Below are 15,612 nucleotides of genomic sequence, written 5' to 3' on the forward strand. Positions count from 1 at the left end.
GAAATTGAATTACTAAATTGTCCTTGCTTTTTAACTAAAATTACATAGATAACCACATACACCTCATAATGCTTATAATTTACGTATGTGCTGATGTGCAATTTAGCATGGAGCCGTCGACAAAAGTGCCTGGTTTTTCAGGCTGGAACTCGGAAGGTCACTTTCCTGTTTCTCTTCTCGCACTCATTTGAGAAGGTATTTATAGAAAGAACACTAAAGAGAGAGCTCTCAGAAGCCCTAGTTTAACATCTCTTTCTTTCCAATAAGGTAGGCATTTTCCTTTGTCCTATTTGTTTTAGTATATTTTTTCTGATTTCTTTTTCGTAATTCTAAGAGAAATGCTCGTACTATATCTCTGCAGATCCAAGGAAAGAAGGACTAGTCACCTGAATAAGGATTTGAAATATGGTATAGGAAAGTTTATAAAAGGAAAACTGTTTTTTTTTTTTTTTGGAAGAACCTTTTTGGCTTTATAAAATATGTAAAAAACATAAGATCTGAAATGGGAGTTCTGTTTTTGCTGGATTTTACAGTCGGCACTCTTCAATTTCCATTCGTTTCTGACAGTGGTGTTGTTAGTAATATGCACATGCACTTACGTGAAGATGCAGTTCCCAACCATCCTCGAGCAGAAAACTGGGTACGATCCTTCTATTACTTTAACATGTTAGAATTTCTAGGGTTTAGCTTGCCGTTGGTGATTGATATATTGTTCGGTACTAGTAGAAGGCCTTCTGAATAAATTCTTGAATTCTAAGATGTTAACAGAGCGTTCAACAGATAAACGAGTCCTTTGTAGTAAATATGCGTAATGTTGTTGAAATAATGTACGTTTGAGTAGTGTTATCGCTAATAGCCCAAACATAACCAACCGTGGAATGTGAATGATCATCGGCATGTAGACGATTTTGTGCTAAACTGCTAATATTTAGCATGATATTCAAGTTGAGAGTTTAGTGTAGTTATCAAAGATTGAGGCATAATCATTTATGCACTAGGTGCAGGGGAGTGGTCACTGTGAATTGAAAATGTGGGACTATATATTTTAATAACTATGCTCCCGTATCAAGTGAATTACTATCATTTGTTCCCTGAAGGAGATAAGTGGGCATTCACCTTTTTATGTCCTCATGGTGAAGATTTGGTCCTACAAGGTTAAACCGAAGCTTAACTTCAACAATTGGTCCTTTGGCAATCCAGCACCCTCTGGAAATTGTTCATGTTTTAGAAGCATTTTGGGCCAAATGGTGAAGATTGGGTCCTGTCCAGAGATCAAACTGAAGCTAAAATTTGGTAAATATTACTTAGACAATTCAGCACTCTCTGAAATTGTTCATGTACAGTTTGGATCCAGATGAAGAAGGAATATGCCTATGTGCTGAATTAATTGCTCTGCTTCAACAATTGAAAATTGGGCTGGAATACACTGGTAGTAAAAGGGAACTGTCAAGTAGTAATTTGATGGCTTGCTATACATTCATAAGTTCCCTGAACTCTCTGATTCTTCAATTACAGAGGCTTTAACATTGTTGGTTAATCTGAACAGCTCATTCAGATGGAATCCAAGAGGGATAAATAATAAAGGTGATTCTCTAGCTAGACAAGGGGTAAGTAGAGAGGAGCATGTCTGGGGATTTGAGGCACAGGTGGCTAATTTTTAGGACCATTGATTGAATATCTTTGTCTGCCTATTGCTTTATGTACTGCTTCCCTACATTCCAAGCATCATAGAATGTTGGGGTTTTATTTTATGATTAAACGTTAATTACTGTTGTTGATAATAAATTATTTAATTGTTCTTATCCAGATTCAGAATGCAACTCATATTCAAGGCTTAAAAATTTTTTGAGGATAAATCATATTCAAAGTTGTTATAGATGTGTCTTAGGATAACAATTACGATAGAGTATCTAAACATGAAAGCCTCGTAGATATTTTTCAGTGTTATTGAAGAAACCAGAGGCCGTAGTTTATTGTCAGCATCTATTCCTCATGGTTGCTCAATTGGCTGATGAGTCACATATGCTGGATATTTTGTTAACCTATGGTAACCAGATGCCTGTAGATGACCAGAGTAATAGTATTCATGGATATAAGGATAAGTCAAGACATGCCAAGGATATGTTTTCAGTTTTCATCATTTATAAATAGAAAAAAAGCAGTTTTATCTTATTGATCTCTCTGCAACCTTCCATATAGCAATGAAAAAAATACAATAGTTTAAATACAGTTATAATGAAATAGTATAATGAGATCGGAATAAATTGAAAAAAAAAATCATGCAATGAAACATGATAATAAAATGTTTAGTAGGAAAGACTACAAGAAAGGAAGGGTTAAGAGTTGTATTCCAGGAAATAGACAGGATACTTGTATGCATACTAGTGTCATTTTTCATAACTGTGATATATTGTCCCCTTTTCATAACCGGACATCATGGCTAATGACCTCAAATAGTTTGGTAATTTGTTGGATGTCAGCCCCCCTGGTTTGCCCTTTTTGTTTAGTATTAGCCTTCTTTTCCCTTATGAAATTTTTGCAATTGATAAAAAGAAAATCAATTCTAGTTTTCTTTTAGTTCTACAAATACATTTTTATGTGGATGCCTCAAAGATGGTATGTTTAAGATCTTCACATAAGATCAAAGTGGTAATAATACTTAAAACTCTTATGTTGCCTTTGAGGAGAGATTTTGTTGGAGGTGACATGGTGGCAGGTTATCGGCATTAGCCTACCAAAATATTTGGAATCTATTGTCTGGAAGTTTCTTTGAGGACAAAATATTTGGAATCTTTGGCAAAGGTGCCAACTAGCGGGTTGGTAAGGTCTCCTGCTGGTCGCAGCGGAGACTTGGGATCGAATCCCACCTGCACCTGGATTGGGGGGTTATGTGTTGGAGGATGGGCCACCCCCCGTTGTGTAGCCCTTCAAAAGATATATATATATATATATATTTGGAATCTTTTTCTGAGATGAACTTTGAGGCCAATAGCTTGTATTCCCTCTCTTTCTGCTGATTTAGGTTTGGCAATGCCATCCCGTGTTTAATAAACTTTAGTATATTAGTGTGGAGTTGTATTAGCTTCTATAAGGCTCACAGAAGCTAAAATATGTTTTTTTATAATTCTAAAATGTGTTTTTCTCTTCATACAGATAGGAACTTTGTTGTGAATCCAATTGGTAAAGATCTTTTCCATTTTTTGTTTTGTATTGCAAATTAATTTTAAAATAGGAGTGCAAACCAGAGTACACTTTTGGAATGGAGACCAAAAGACAACTCAATGTGACCTTTTCCATTATCTTGGTTCAATAATTCATAACAAAGGAGAGATTGAGGATGATGTCATCCATAGAATTAGAGCGGGATGGGCAAAGCAAGGGGTGCATCTGGAATCTTATGTGATAGGCAAATACCACTTCGGATAAAAGGAAATTTCTATAAACAGTTGTAAGGCCAGATATGTTGTATGGAGCAGAGTGTTGGGCAGTAAAGAACCAGTAAGTCCAAAAAATGAAATGAGTGTGGCATAACTGTGAATGCATGGATGGATGAGTCATGAGTGGTAAAACTAGAAAGGACATGGCTAGAAATGAAGTCATACAAAGTAACGTAGGAGCTCCAATAGGTGATAAAATGAGAAAAAGTAGATTGAGATGGTTTGGCCATGTGCATAGAAGATCATTTACAGCACTTGTTAGAAAAAGTGATTGCAAGTTGAAGGGGCTAGAAGAGCCAAGGGCAGACTGAAAAGGACTTGGTGGAAGTAATAAAAAATTATTTAAGTGCCCATATTTTAACGATGGATGTGGCACTGAACAGAATGGATGGCATAACAGAACTCAAATAGCCAACTCCATATGGTTGGGACAAGGCTTAGATGATGGTGATAATGAAATTAATTTTAAACCTGATGAGTTAAGAGTATGATACCAAAAAGACATGATACTGGAAAAACTTGTAACCAATGAACCAGTATCATAAAGTGGTAACCGATGAGGTGGTATTTATCAAAACTCTTCAGGTATAATATCTTTCTGGCAGCATAGATTTTTCCATTCCTGATAAAAGGTAGTAGAATAAAAATATGAAAACTTGGAGAATTTAGGAGCAACTCTGTACGCAATGTTTTCAAACTAACACCTTTACATTACACTGTAGGGAGCATTATTAGACATGATACTCATGAGTGCAAAATTTGCATCCAGTTTGGATTTGCAAACACATGTTTGACACTAGGATTTACACTTGCACCACAAACAAATGTGCTGTTGAAACACCAGATGATAATAATGTGTATCCAACTCTTGTCAGGCTTGATAGATTCTTGGTTTCTGAAAACTAGGATGAGCTCTTTCCTGATTTCAAGCAAGTGATTCTGTCAAGACCTGTCTCAAACCACGCTCCAATCCAGCTGATATGTGGAAATAGGAACAAAATCAAAACTCCTTTCAAGCTTGAGAATGCATGGTTTGAAGAGGCTGATTTCTTGTTGTTATTAAGATCTTTTTGGTGTGAAGTGCAAGTGGAAGGGTCCAGCTCTTTTGTTTTAGCTAAAAAGTTGGGGGTAGTTAAAGAAAAGTTGAAAATCTGGAAAATGGAAAATAATTTGAACGCAGAAAAGAGAAGAGGGCTTGTCTTAGTCTTATTGATGAAATTGATAGAGCAGAGGAAGCAGGCCCAATTTCAAAAGAGTTAAAGTTGAAAATAATTCAAGCAAAGGCAGTTTTTGACAAATTGGCAGTCAAGGAGGAACAAAAATGGAGACAGAGAGCAAAATCAGAATGGCTGAAAGCTGGGGATAGGGACACTCACTACTTCCATAAGTTGGCAAATGCAAAAAACAGAATTTCCACAATTAGCAAGCTTATTTGGGATGATAAGTTGGGTAAATTGGTTGCAGAAATCAAGGTATTTGCAACTTCTTTTTATAAAAATCTTTATAAGAAAAATTAGAAATGCAGACCCTTCCCCATAAGCCTTCCTTTTAAAAAATTAAGTGAAGATCAAAGAAGTCTCCTTGAAAAGTTGTTATTAAGATCTTTTTGGTGTGAAGAGGCTGATTTCTTGTTGTTATTAAGATCTTTTTGGTGTGAAGTGCAAGTGGAAGGGTCCAGCTCTTTTGTTTTAGCTAAAAAGTTGGGGGTAGTTAAAGAAAAGTTGAAAATCTGGAAAATGGAAAATAATTTGAACGCAGAAAAGAGAAGAGGGCTTGTCTTAGTCTTATTGTTGAAATTGATAGAGCAGAGGAAGCAGGCCCAATTTCAAAAGAGTTAAAGTTGAAAATAATTCAAGCAAAGGCAGTTTTTGACAAATTGGCAGTCAAGGAGGAACAAAAATGGAGACAGAGAGCAAAATCAGAATGGCTGAAAGCTGGGGATAGGGACACTCACTACTTCCATAAGTTGGCAAATGCAAAAAACAGAATTTCCACAATTAGCAAGCTTATTTGGGATGATAAGTTGGGTAAATTGGTTGCAGAAATCAAGGTATTTGCAACTTCTTTTTATAAAAATCTTTATAAGAAAAATTAGAAATGCAGACCCTTCCCCATAAGCCTTCCTTTTAAAAAATTAAGTGAAGATCAAAGAAGTCTCCTTGAAAAACCTTTTTCTAAGGATGAGATTAAGATGGCAATCAGCAACTTGGACAATGAGAAATCCCCTAGTTCTGATGGGTTATCCAACTTGTTTTATGTTAAGTGTTGGGATTTTGTGAAGCAAGACATTCTTAATGCTTTTCAGACCTTCCATTCAAATGCCTCTCTTCAAAAGAGTCTGAATAATGTATTTATCACTCTCATTCCTAAGATTGAAGGGGTTGTGCATGTAAAAGACTTTAGACCAATAAGCCTTCTGAACAGGTTTTATAAGATTTTGGCCAAAGTCTTAGCTGAGAGGATGAAGGGGGTGTTGAATAGTGTGATCTCAAAAAACCAAAGTGCCTTTTCGCCGAGTAGGCAAATGATTAATTCGATGTTTATTGCAAATGAATTGTTAGACTCTAGGAAAAGAGAGGGGATATTCTAGGTCTGGTGTATAAGCTGGATATAGAAAAAGCTTACGATCATGTCAATTAGAGTTGTTTAGATAGAGTTCTGGAAAAAAATGAATTTTGGGCAAAAGTGGAGAAACTGGATGAAAGTTTGTGTATCCTCCCCCAAATTCTTCATTCTGATCAACGGCCAATTAGCTGGTTTCTTTAAGAGTTCAAGAGGGTTAAGATAGGGAGACCCCCTATCTCCCCTTCTTTTTATTTGTATTGCTGAAATTGTAACTCTCTTTAGTTAGAAGGCAGTAGACTCAGGGTTGTGGGATGGGTTTGCAATCTCCCCAGGGGGTAAAAAAGTGAATATCCTTTAGTTTGCAGATGATACCATATGCTTTATTGATGCCTCTCATGAACAACTGGAAAATCTTCTTGGGATCTTCAATTGGTTTGAAGTAGTAATTGGTTTGAAAGTCAACCTTAATAAAAGTCAAATTATCCCAGTGGGTGAGGTCCTTAACCTGGAAGAATGTGCTACTATTATGGCTAGTCAGGTGGATCAGCTTCCAATGAAGTATCTGGGCCTTCCATTGGGGGTTAAATGCTCATCTTCTGACATTTGGGATCCAATAATTGAAAGATTGGAAAAGAAATTGTCCTCATGGAAGGCAAAGTACCTTTCCTTTGGAGGTAGAGTGACCCTTCTCAAAAGTACCCTCTCCAACCTTCCTACCTATTTTTTGTCCCTTTTTCCTATCCCAGATAAAGTGGCTAGGAAAATAGAGGCTCTCCAAAAAAAACTTCTTGTGGAGAGGTTGGGATGAGGAAAAGAAAATCCACCTTGTGAACTGGAACCAAATCTATCTCCCTAAGGAGCAAGGGGGCTTAGGCTTGAGAAGGATTAAGGTAACTAATTCGGCACTGCTTTGTAAATGGATCTAGAGATTTGCCACTGAAAGGGGAGCTTGGTGGAGAAGCCTAATAGCTTCTAAATTTGTGGTTGAATGGGGTAACTGGAGAACTAGAACCCCCCCCCCCCTCCTAACTAGGGCTATTCTTTATGGAAAAGTATCATGAAGGTTTTTCTCTTGTTTGAAGGGGGAATCAGTCTCAAAGCTGGTAAAGGGTATAGGATCAAATTCTGGAAAGATCATTGGTGTCTGAACCATACCTTGGCTAAAGAGTTTCCTCTTATCTACCAATGTGCCTCCAACCAGAATGCTTCGGTGGCTGAAGTATACACAATTTTGGGCAATGAGGTGACATGGGTTCCCCAGTTCAGAAGAGATCTTTTTGATTGGGAAGTTCAAGAAGCTACGAGGCTATTGGAAAATTTACAGGTTAAAAACATTGACTACAATCAGGATGATCAATGGAATTGGGTCTGATCCAAAGAGGGAATTTTCTTAGTTAAATCTATGGCCAATAGACTCTGTAGTAGAGTGGCAATGGGGGACTTCCCTGTTGAGCAGGTTTGGAGTTCAGTTTGCCCATCAAATGTTAATTTCCTTGACTGGACAATGGCCTTAAACAAATGTCTATCCAGAACCAATCTTGAAAGAAGAGGATTGCAGATCCCGGATAAGTCTTGTGTCTTTTGTGATGATCATCTGGAGTCTACAAATCATCTCTACATTCATTGCCCGTTTGCTGCTCATGTGTGGTATCACTTCTTGAAGGCTGCGGGGATATGTTGGGTCATGCCTAAATCGGTTAAGGAGTTGCTCTGTAGTTGGAAGCTCAGTAATTTGAAGAAAAGAGGGAAACTGGTCTGGATTTCCATTCCAGCAGCAGTGATTTGGGCTATTTGGTCTAAGAGAAATAACAGAATTTTTAAACAAAGAGTGAGAGAGGCCGAGGAAATAGTTCAAATGGCTGTTGGTAAACTGATCTCTTGAATTTCAGTCGCCCCAGAATTCAGACACATAAATGTAACTCAATTACTGAGAAATCAGTCAATTTGGTGCTTGTAATGGGGGGTTCTCAGGTCTGCCTTGTTGTTGGCAGGTTCTACTTTGTACTTTTATTAGTTTGATTTAATAAATTATCTTACCTTTTCAAAAAAAAAAATAATAATGTGTTTCTCCTCTCATTTTTATGTTCTAATTTGGTAAAGTGTGAATTTGGCAGGTTTCGAGGTTTCTTCTGGAAAGCAGCAAGAATAGGTAAGTTATCATATTATTATTTTTTCTTTTGATGAATGAAAATAATTTATTAAATCAGAATATAAGGCAATACAGGAAACCCATGAAGAGGCATGAGTTGTTACCTCTTCTAACAAAGTATTACATAAATTAAGAACTAGATAAGAAGAAATAAACAGAAATAAAACTACATAGCAGCCCAAAACAAATGGTCCCTTGAAACCCCTTGCTTAGCTAGTCCATCCACTAAGGAATTTGCTGATCTTTCTACCCAAAGAGAGGTAACTGTCATATTTCTTGTGAGCCAATTGACTTTCCTCAATAAATCTCTATATCGCCACATAGCTAAAGCTGGCTTTGTCAGCCATCCCACAACAATTTTAGAGTCTCCTTCAACTATCAAGTGTTGAACTCCTAACTGTTTAGCAACCTGGATGCCTTGTACAGCTGCTAAGATCTCTGCTCTATTTGAGTCTCCTATTCCCTCGGGGCCTGAAAACAAAGCTAGGATGTTGCTCTCTCTATCTCTCAGAACCCCTCCTATCCCCGAAGGGCCTGGGTTTCCTTGGCTACTACCATCAAAATTCAGGTTTGCCCAACCTTCAGGCGGAGGCTTCCACACTGCAGCTGCCTTGTCCCTCCTCGTATGACTAGTGGCTACCGCCTTCCAATTACTCCAAATGTCATCAAGGGAAAACATATGAAAGAAGTCCAAAGTTCTTAGCCAATGAATGGCTCTGGTCGATATACAATACTCAACAGTTTGTAAGCTTCTTTCCTTTTCTTTGAACACCCTAGCATTCCTTTCTTCCCAAATTGTCCACAAGGCTGCTGCTCTAATACATCTCCACATCGTTTTTCCTTTTTTTTTTGTAGGCGACACAAAACAAGAAGGATCGAACAACTGACTTAATTCTGAGGACAGATTCCACCTGCATCCAAACAAAGAAAAGATCCAACTCCAAATAGCACTAGAAAAGGAACAAGATACAAATAAGTGGGAGCAATCCTCACCACTAGCCCTGCAAAGTACACACCAGTTAGGGGACAAGCACATGAAAGGCCTTTTCTTCTGCAAGCAATCCAGAGTATTGATCTTTCTATAAAACACCTCCTAGCAGAATATTATAATTTTAGGAGGAACAGGTCTGAACCAAATCTCCTTGGTAGGGAAACCCAACTGTCCCATGGAAGGGCAAAGGGACTTAAAAAAGGAAGCACAAGTGAAAAAACCTTTTGGATGAGGGGACCAAAGTCTCACATCCGAGCGAAGAGGGTCCAGAAAGACACTGCCAAGAAGAGACAACAATTCTAAAACACTACTAAGTTCAACATCCCTCAAACCTCTCCTGAAACCAAAGTCCCAGCTTAAGGAAGAGGGAGAAGTAATAGAAGGAAGAAAATGAGAAACAGTTTTTTCCTTGTAAAGGGAAAGAGAATAGAGAGCCGGGAATTTGTCCTTAAGGGCAACGGTACCCACCCAAGTATCTTCCCAAAATAAAACAGAGTCACCAGAGTTGACATCATACCTGACCAAGTTGAGAAACTGAGGGAGGACACTCTGAATTGCTTTCCAAGGAGATGCCAACGTAGGTTGACGTGATACACCCGCATCCCAACCATTTTCCCATCTGCCATGAATACTAGCTATCACTTCATGCCACAATCTCTCCCTTTCACTAGGCCACCTCCACAACCACTTCCCTAAGAGAGCTTTATTCCTTTGAGCTAACCTTCCTACTCCCAGTCCACTCTCCTCTTTACTCCTACAAACTATTTCCCAATTGATTAGATGATCTTTCTTTTCCTCCCTAGGCTCCCACAGTCTTACTCTGCACAGTACTGCAATAGCTTCTGCAACTTCAACCTTCCAAAGATGGAAAGGTAGCCCAACCACACGCACTGTTACTCCATCCATTATCATGGATTCCTTCGAGTTTGACGAGGGAGACCATCTGAATGTATTCACAGACCCCAGTTTATCTTGCAGACATACAGCCTCAAGATTTGGCTTGTTATCCAAAGAATCAAGTACCGCTTTGCGCTCATTAAACAGGGTTAATACATATGTAGTCTTCATCTTCTGCTGTTTTGTCACCAAATCAGCAATCTCCTCCCAGCTTCTCCCCTGTCTGTCAACTTCAACAATCAGTTTGTTCGCCCAATCTCCTTTTTCCTCCGATACCAGTATGGCCGCTCTATTTCCATCCTGCACCGAGGTAGGAACCATTCAGTTAGGGGGTTCAGGATGCACTACTGTTTTCGAGTGAACCTTTTTTTCCACCTGATCCAAACCTTTCTCCTTTTCCATTTTCGTTCTCTCAAGACTTTGACGATTTCAGTCCACCCTTGGCTCTTTCTTCCTTCTGGTACACAGACCATTTGCTTCCTATTGCTACCAAAATACTTTGTAAGTGCTATGAAACAACCCTTATGATTTTTCCTGCATTCCACCTCATACCTCCGTCCCATCTCTGTTATGAATTCTTTTCAACCTCTCTCCTTTCCCTTTGCACTTGCTGCATCTACAAAGTTTAGGAACCATTCTACCATGTTTAGTCCTACCAACAACACCGTAGCCAGCTTAGCTTCCCTGATTTTCAAGTTAGTCTGCCCTCTGATTTTTAGTTCCTCCAGTAGAAAGTTCTTCGCCTCCACCTTGAGATACTTCCTCCATCGGTTGGCTTCCACAAACTTCTTCTCCTTCATCTTCCCCAGCAACCATAGAAATGAGTTGGGTTTGCTCTCTTAACAGTCTCAACCAAGAGAAGGAAAAGGCATGCTTCAGTTATCATATCATTATGTGTGCTTTCTTTTTGTACTGTCATATTAATTGCCACATTTTTCTAGACATATTAATGAGCTTTTGGGGAATGCTTTGGCTTAGAACATTGGATATAACTGCTTAATTACTGCTTAAAAGATGCTTCAATTCTTAACTTAGAAACATGGTATTTATTCAGGGAATCCCTACAGGCTTCATTTAAGGAAGCTTTAAGGAGAGGTAGGACTAAGGATGACATTGAGATTGGTTTGGATAAACAGGGGCTGTCCAAGTCAGGTGCCTTGCAGTCTGATGGGGAAATTTGTTCAAGGGTGATTGAAGGCAAATGAAGATTGTTCAAGAGTCTGATGGAAAATTTGTATAGCTGCCTGGCATTGCTTGGTGGGGGAATTCCCTTTACTTATTCGTGCCTCCCAATTGGAGCAAAGGCTTTGGTCTCATTAACTTGGCAACCGGTTCTTGATAGAACTGACCAAAGATTGGTAGGATGGAAGAGAATATACCTTTCTCTTGGTGGTAGGATTACTCTTATTAAGAGAATACTGTCTAACCTACCGATGTATTACCTCTCATTATTAAAAGCTCCCACTTCTATGATAAGTTCAATAGAAAAAATGCAAAGGGACTCAAGAGAAGTGGGATAGGATCTGTAGGGAGAAGAAAGATGGAGGTTTAGGAATTAGAAAATTGAAGCATTTCAATAAAGCTCTTCTGGGGAAATAGCTATGGAGATTTGGTACTGAGAGGAAGGCTCTTTGGAGGAGTGTGGTGGCTTGCAAATATGGGGTGATTGGTTTGGATGGGACTCGAGAAGTGAAGACATCTTATGGAGTGAGTGTATGGAAGGGTAAAATGTGCTTCCAGTCGTCTTTCCTTAACTGCATGTTGTTCAAAGTTGGAGATGGCTCAACAATCAAATTTTGAGAAGATGATTGGTTAGTCATTGGAAAGTTGTGTGACCTTTGCCCACGATTGTATAGGTTGGGTAAAAAGAATAGTTCTGTTGCGGAGAATTTTGAGATCAGTCAAGGTAGAGCAGTGTAGTGTCCAAGATTTAGAAGATCACTTTTTGACTGGGAAATCCAATAATTTGGAGAATTACTTGTAAGGCTACAGTCAACTGAAACACAGGCAGACAGTAAGGATTCAAGGTGATAGAAAGAATTCTGAAATGGGCTGTTTTTGGTTAAATCCTTCTACAAAGCCCTATCAAGGAGTGGTGAAGAAAGTTCAGAGTTAAAAGGGATTTGGGGAAACCCTATCCTGCCAAGAAGCAGAGGTTTCCACTTAGCTAGCAGGTCTTATTTATGTGATAATGCAGAAGAGGATGTCTTACATTTGTTTATTGATTGCCCCTACTCTAAGTTCATATGGGGATTCTTCTTTGAACTCATCAAGGCGAGTTGGATGGTCCCCTGTTCAGTAGAGGAGCTATTCTCTAGGTGGCCAGGTGTTAGGGGAAATATCAAGACAAGGTGTTGTTTATGTGATAATGCAGAGGAGAATGTCTTCCATTTGTTTATTGATTGCCCTTACTCTAGGTTCATATGGGGATTCTTCTTTGAACTCTTCAAGCGAGTTGGATGGTCCCCTGTTCAATAGAGGAGCTATTCTCTTGGTGACCAGGTGTTAGGGAAATATCAAGGCAAAGATTGCTTGGAGCTGCATTCCTTTTGTTGTATGCTAGGAAATTTGGAAAGAAAGAAATGGGAGAATATTTGATGATGATTCCCGATCTAGGGACCACATCACTCTTCTGTGCGTGGAAGGGTATTATGCTGGTTTAGAAGCTTTGCTCTCTCTATTGGCTTTGTTTTTTCTACTGGTTTGGTTGTACTTTCTTTTGTCTTTTGATTGTGGTGGTTTCTCATCACCCTCAGTTGTACCTCTTTCTTTTTTATTTACTACCAAAAACAGGCAGATGAATTATGGTGAGGGTGGTGTTTTTGAAGGGGATAAGGGGAGAGAGAAAGGAGATGTAGTTGGCATTGTTTAGGTAGGGGTGGTTAAAGTTTTTGAAAGGACAAAGCCTTTTATCTTGGGAAGACCAACAAGAAGAAGTGATTATTGATAGCCATTGAAGAGGTGATGACTACAGAAGTATTTCAGGCTCAGGCCAAACAAGAAAGTGAAGAAAACAGATGAAGTCTTTAAGTAGTAGTGAGGTTAATGCTCAAAGCCCGAGTTGCAGGTTTTTGGTAGCTGTTCAGAAAATGGTATCACTAGCTTTGGGGATGGGTTTGTTTTCTATTTGTTGGAGCTTTGATGGGTGGAAGTTGATTTGTTTGGTTTTTTTGGTTTTATTTGGTTTAGGGTGAAAGTTTGTTGTCCTTTTGGTTGGAGAGTTTGGTGTTTGGGTTGTTTTCTTATATGGTTGAGTTGTTGGTTTGGAGTTGTCGTTGGGTGTAGATTTGTTTCTTCCTGCTTCTCTTTCTTCTCTCGGGTGAGTTCTGATCACCTGTCTTGTATTTTTTTTTGCTTTTCAACGAAATAATTTTTTATTTTACTATCAAGTTAAAGGCATGCTGATTAAACACTGAATATCACCATGACCACCATCCCACCTCCCAAAGCAGTCATCAATGCTTACATGGACACAAACCAAAAGCATTAACACACACACACACAATTCTAAATTGCATGCGCTTGAGAGAATTATAAATCAATTGATACTTTTGGTGTTTGTGAACAGGTGAGCGTTTGAGCCCTTGGGTAGCTGTGGGCTGCTTTACGATGGGTATCTCAATAATATTTTCCTGAGCATTGAGGTTATTAATTTCTATTTTTGACTAGCTTCATCAATCCCGCGGGAGCAGCAGATGCCACACCCTTTGATGTTATCCGATTGTTTTGATAAAGAAGCTAATGATAAGTACTATTTAGAAATGCTCTTGGCAGTGTCTGTTGAGTGATATTGTGTGCTTTTGCAAATTAAAAAGGAAAAAAAAAATAAAAGCGATGGGAAATTTGCTTGTTGTTGGTGGTGACTCTATTTCCACAAAGATGTTGGTCGTTGATTTTTCAGGGGTGGATCTGTGGTTTTCTGGGTTTCCCTCGGTAATTGCCCGGCTAGAGATGCAGCAACCTTCTTTTCTACCATCAGATGACATATACAAAAACTATCGATCCACAAGGTAGCGGTGGCAATTGGGCGGGGCGGGTTGGTTTGGTTTGGTTTAGATTGAGCTTCAACCTAATCCATCTAACCCGCCAACCCATTAATGACTCACTTATATAAAATTAAATGGGTTGGGTTCAACCCAAACCCGCTTTAACCTAATCCTATCTGCCCAAACCCATTAATCTTATATTTATGGATTTAAAAACAAACCTCTCTTAACAAATAAGTTGGTCATAGCTTGGTGGTAATTGTAGTTATTATTTACACAAGTGGTGAAGGTTCAAATCACATTACATGCATGTTATTTTTACCCAAGCGGCGAAGCCATTTGACTATGTTCGGATTTTGGGTTTGACCAAACCACTTAGGTTCAAACCGGTCAAACCAACTTGAACTATCTAATTGGATTATTTTTGAGTTAATCAAATCAAGGGTGGTCGAACCGTTTAGATCTGGATCAGTCCAGTCAGACTAGATCGGTCTAGTCAATGGTGGTTTGACTTGGACCGGACCATATCAGGTTTGTGCATGGGTTTGGGACCGAACTGATTGATCCGAAGTGAGTCAACGTAAGTAAATCAGGTGTTGGACCAAATTCGGGTCGGACTGTTTGGATATTGGTTAGGTCGGACGAACCAAATCGAGCAAAGCACACGGACATTGAACCATCCTGCACGAAAAGTTTCGGACTTGAGTTGACCCGAATAGGCTTGTACTGGGTCGGGTCGGGCTATGTGAATGTTGTTTGGACCGGACGACTCAAATTGAACAGAGAAAACGGTACCAAACCATCCCGCCTGAGGTATATTTTGGATACGGGTCGACCTAGATCAACTTGTACCAGGTTGGGGTCGAGCTATGTGAATACTAGTCGGACTGGATGACCCAAATCGGGCAGAGAAAGTGGTATCAAACCATCCTACCCGAGGTCTATTTCAGATTTAGGTCGGCCCGGATCGGTATATGCTAGATCGGGTTAGACCACGTTGATTTGGATTTATGTTGGTTGAAGTGTGTTGATTCAAGACAAAACTAAATTTCTCCCCTTAATTGCTTAGCTATAATATTAGACCATAGGATTAAGAAAAATGGTTTAGAAATTTTACTTGAATCATATTAAGAAAATATGAATATTGAAATTGGAAACAAAATAGAAGAAGTTAATAATTTATTATCTCTATCGATGAGGTCCAAGAATCTAAACAAAGTATATGTATCCAAAAAGTCTTAAGAGGAATGGTAAACAAGTCCTTATCGGGATATAGTAGGTTAAATGGAGTTCCCATGTCAATGACTCGTGAAGGAACTCGGTTGATGAGGTACATGGTAGCGTGGATAGCATCTCCCTAGAAATTTATGGGAAAATTAGAAGTCAGCATGATGCTTCTGGCCACTTCCAATATGACTATTTTTCCTCTCAACAACCCTATTTTGTTGAGGTGTATGGGGACAAGTGTTCTGATGGGATAACCCCATAGTGAATGAGATATGAAGCCAATGGTTTTGCAAAGCATTATCGGATTTGAAAGCTTTGATTTTGACCCCAAATTGGGTCAAAACCATCTGGTGAAAAATC

General features: G+C 38.9%; 1 protein-coding gene across 1 annotated transcript; it reads left to right on the top strand.

Annotated features, from left to right (window-relative positions):
- Window positions 1-92: 92 nt before the first annotated feature.
- On the top strand, window positions 93-13,891 carry LOC148881013 (uncharacterized). The gene is made up of 5 exons (XM_088963207.1): window positions 93-267; window positions 362-408; window positions 534-640; window positions 8,117-8,151; window positions 13,608-13,891. Exons 2-5 carry the CDS (start codon window positions 406-408, stop codon window positions 13,673-13,675), a joined length of 213 nt encoding a protein of 70 aa, XP_088819333.1. The 5' UTR covers window positions 93-267; window positions 362-405; the 3' UTR covers window positions 13,676-13,891.
- The last annotated feature ends 1,721 nt before the right edge of the window (window positions 13,892-15,612 follow it).

This window comes from Nelumbo lutea, chromosome 1 (genome assembly GCF_056320005.1).
Source record: "Nelumbo lutea isolate HS-2025 chromosome 1, American lotus-T2T, whole genome shotgun sequence".
Taxonomy (NCBI): domain Eukaryota; kingdom Viridiplantae; phylum Streptophyta; class Magnoliopsida; order Proteales; family Nelumbonaceae; genus Nelumbo; species Nelumbo lutea.

Bases quoted from the DNA above. Each gene is read 5' to 3' on its own strand.
- LOC148881013 (XM_088963207.1), top strand. The intron at 641-8,116 runs GTACGATCCTTC...TGAATTTGGCAG, and splicing joins ATCCTCGAGCAGAAAACTGG to GTTTCGAGGTTTCTTCTGGA. The intron at 8,152-13,607 runs GTAAGTTATCAT...GTTTGTGAACAG, and splicing joins CTGGAAAGCAGCAAGAATAG to GTGAGCGTTTGAGCCCTTGG.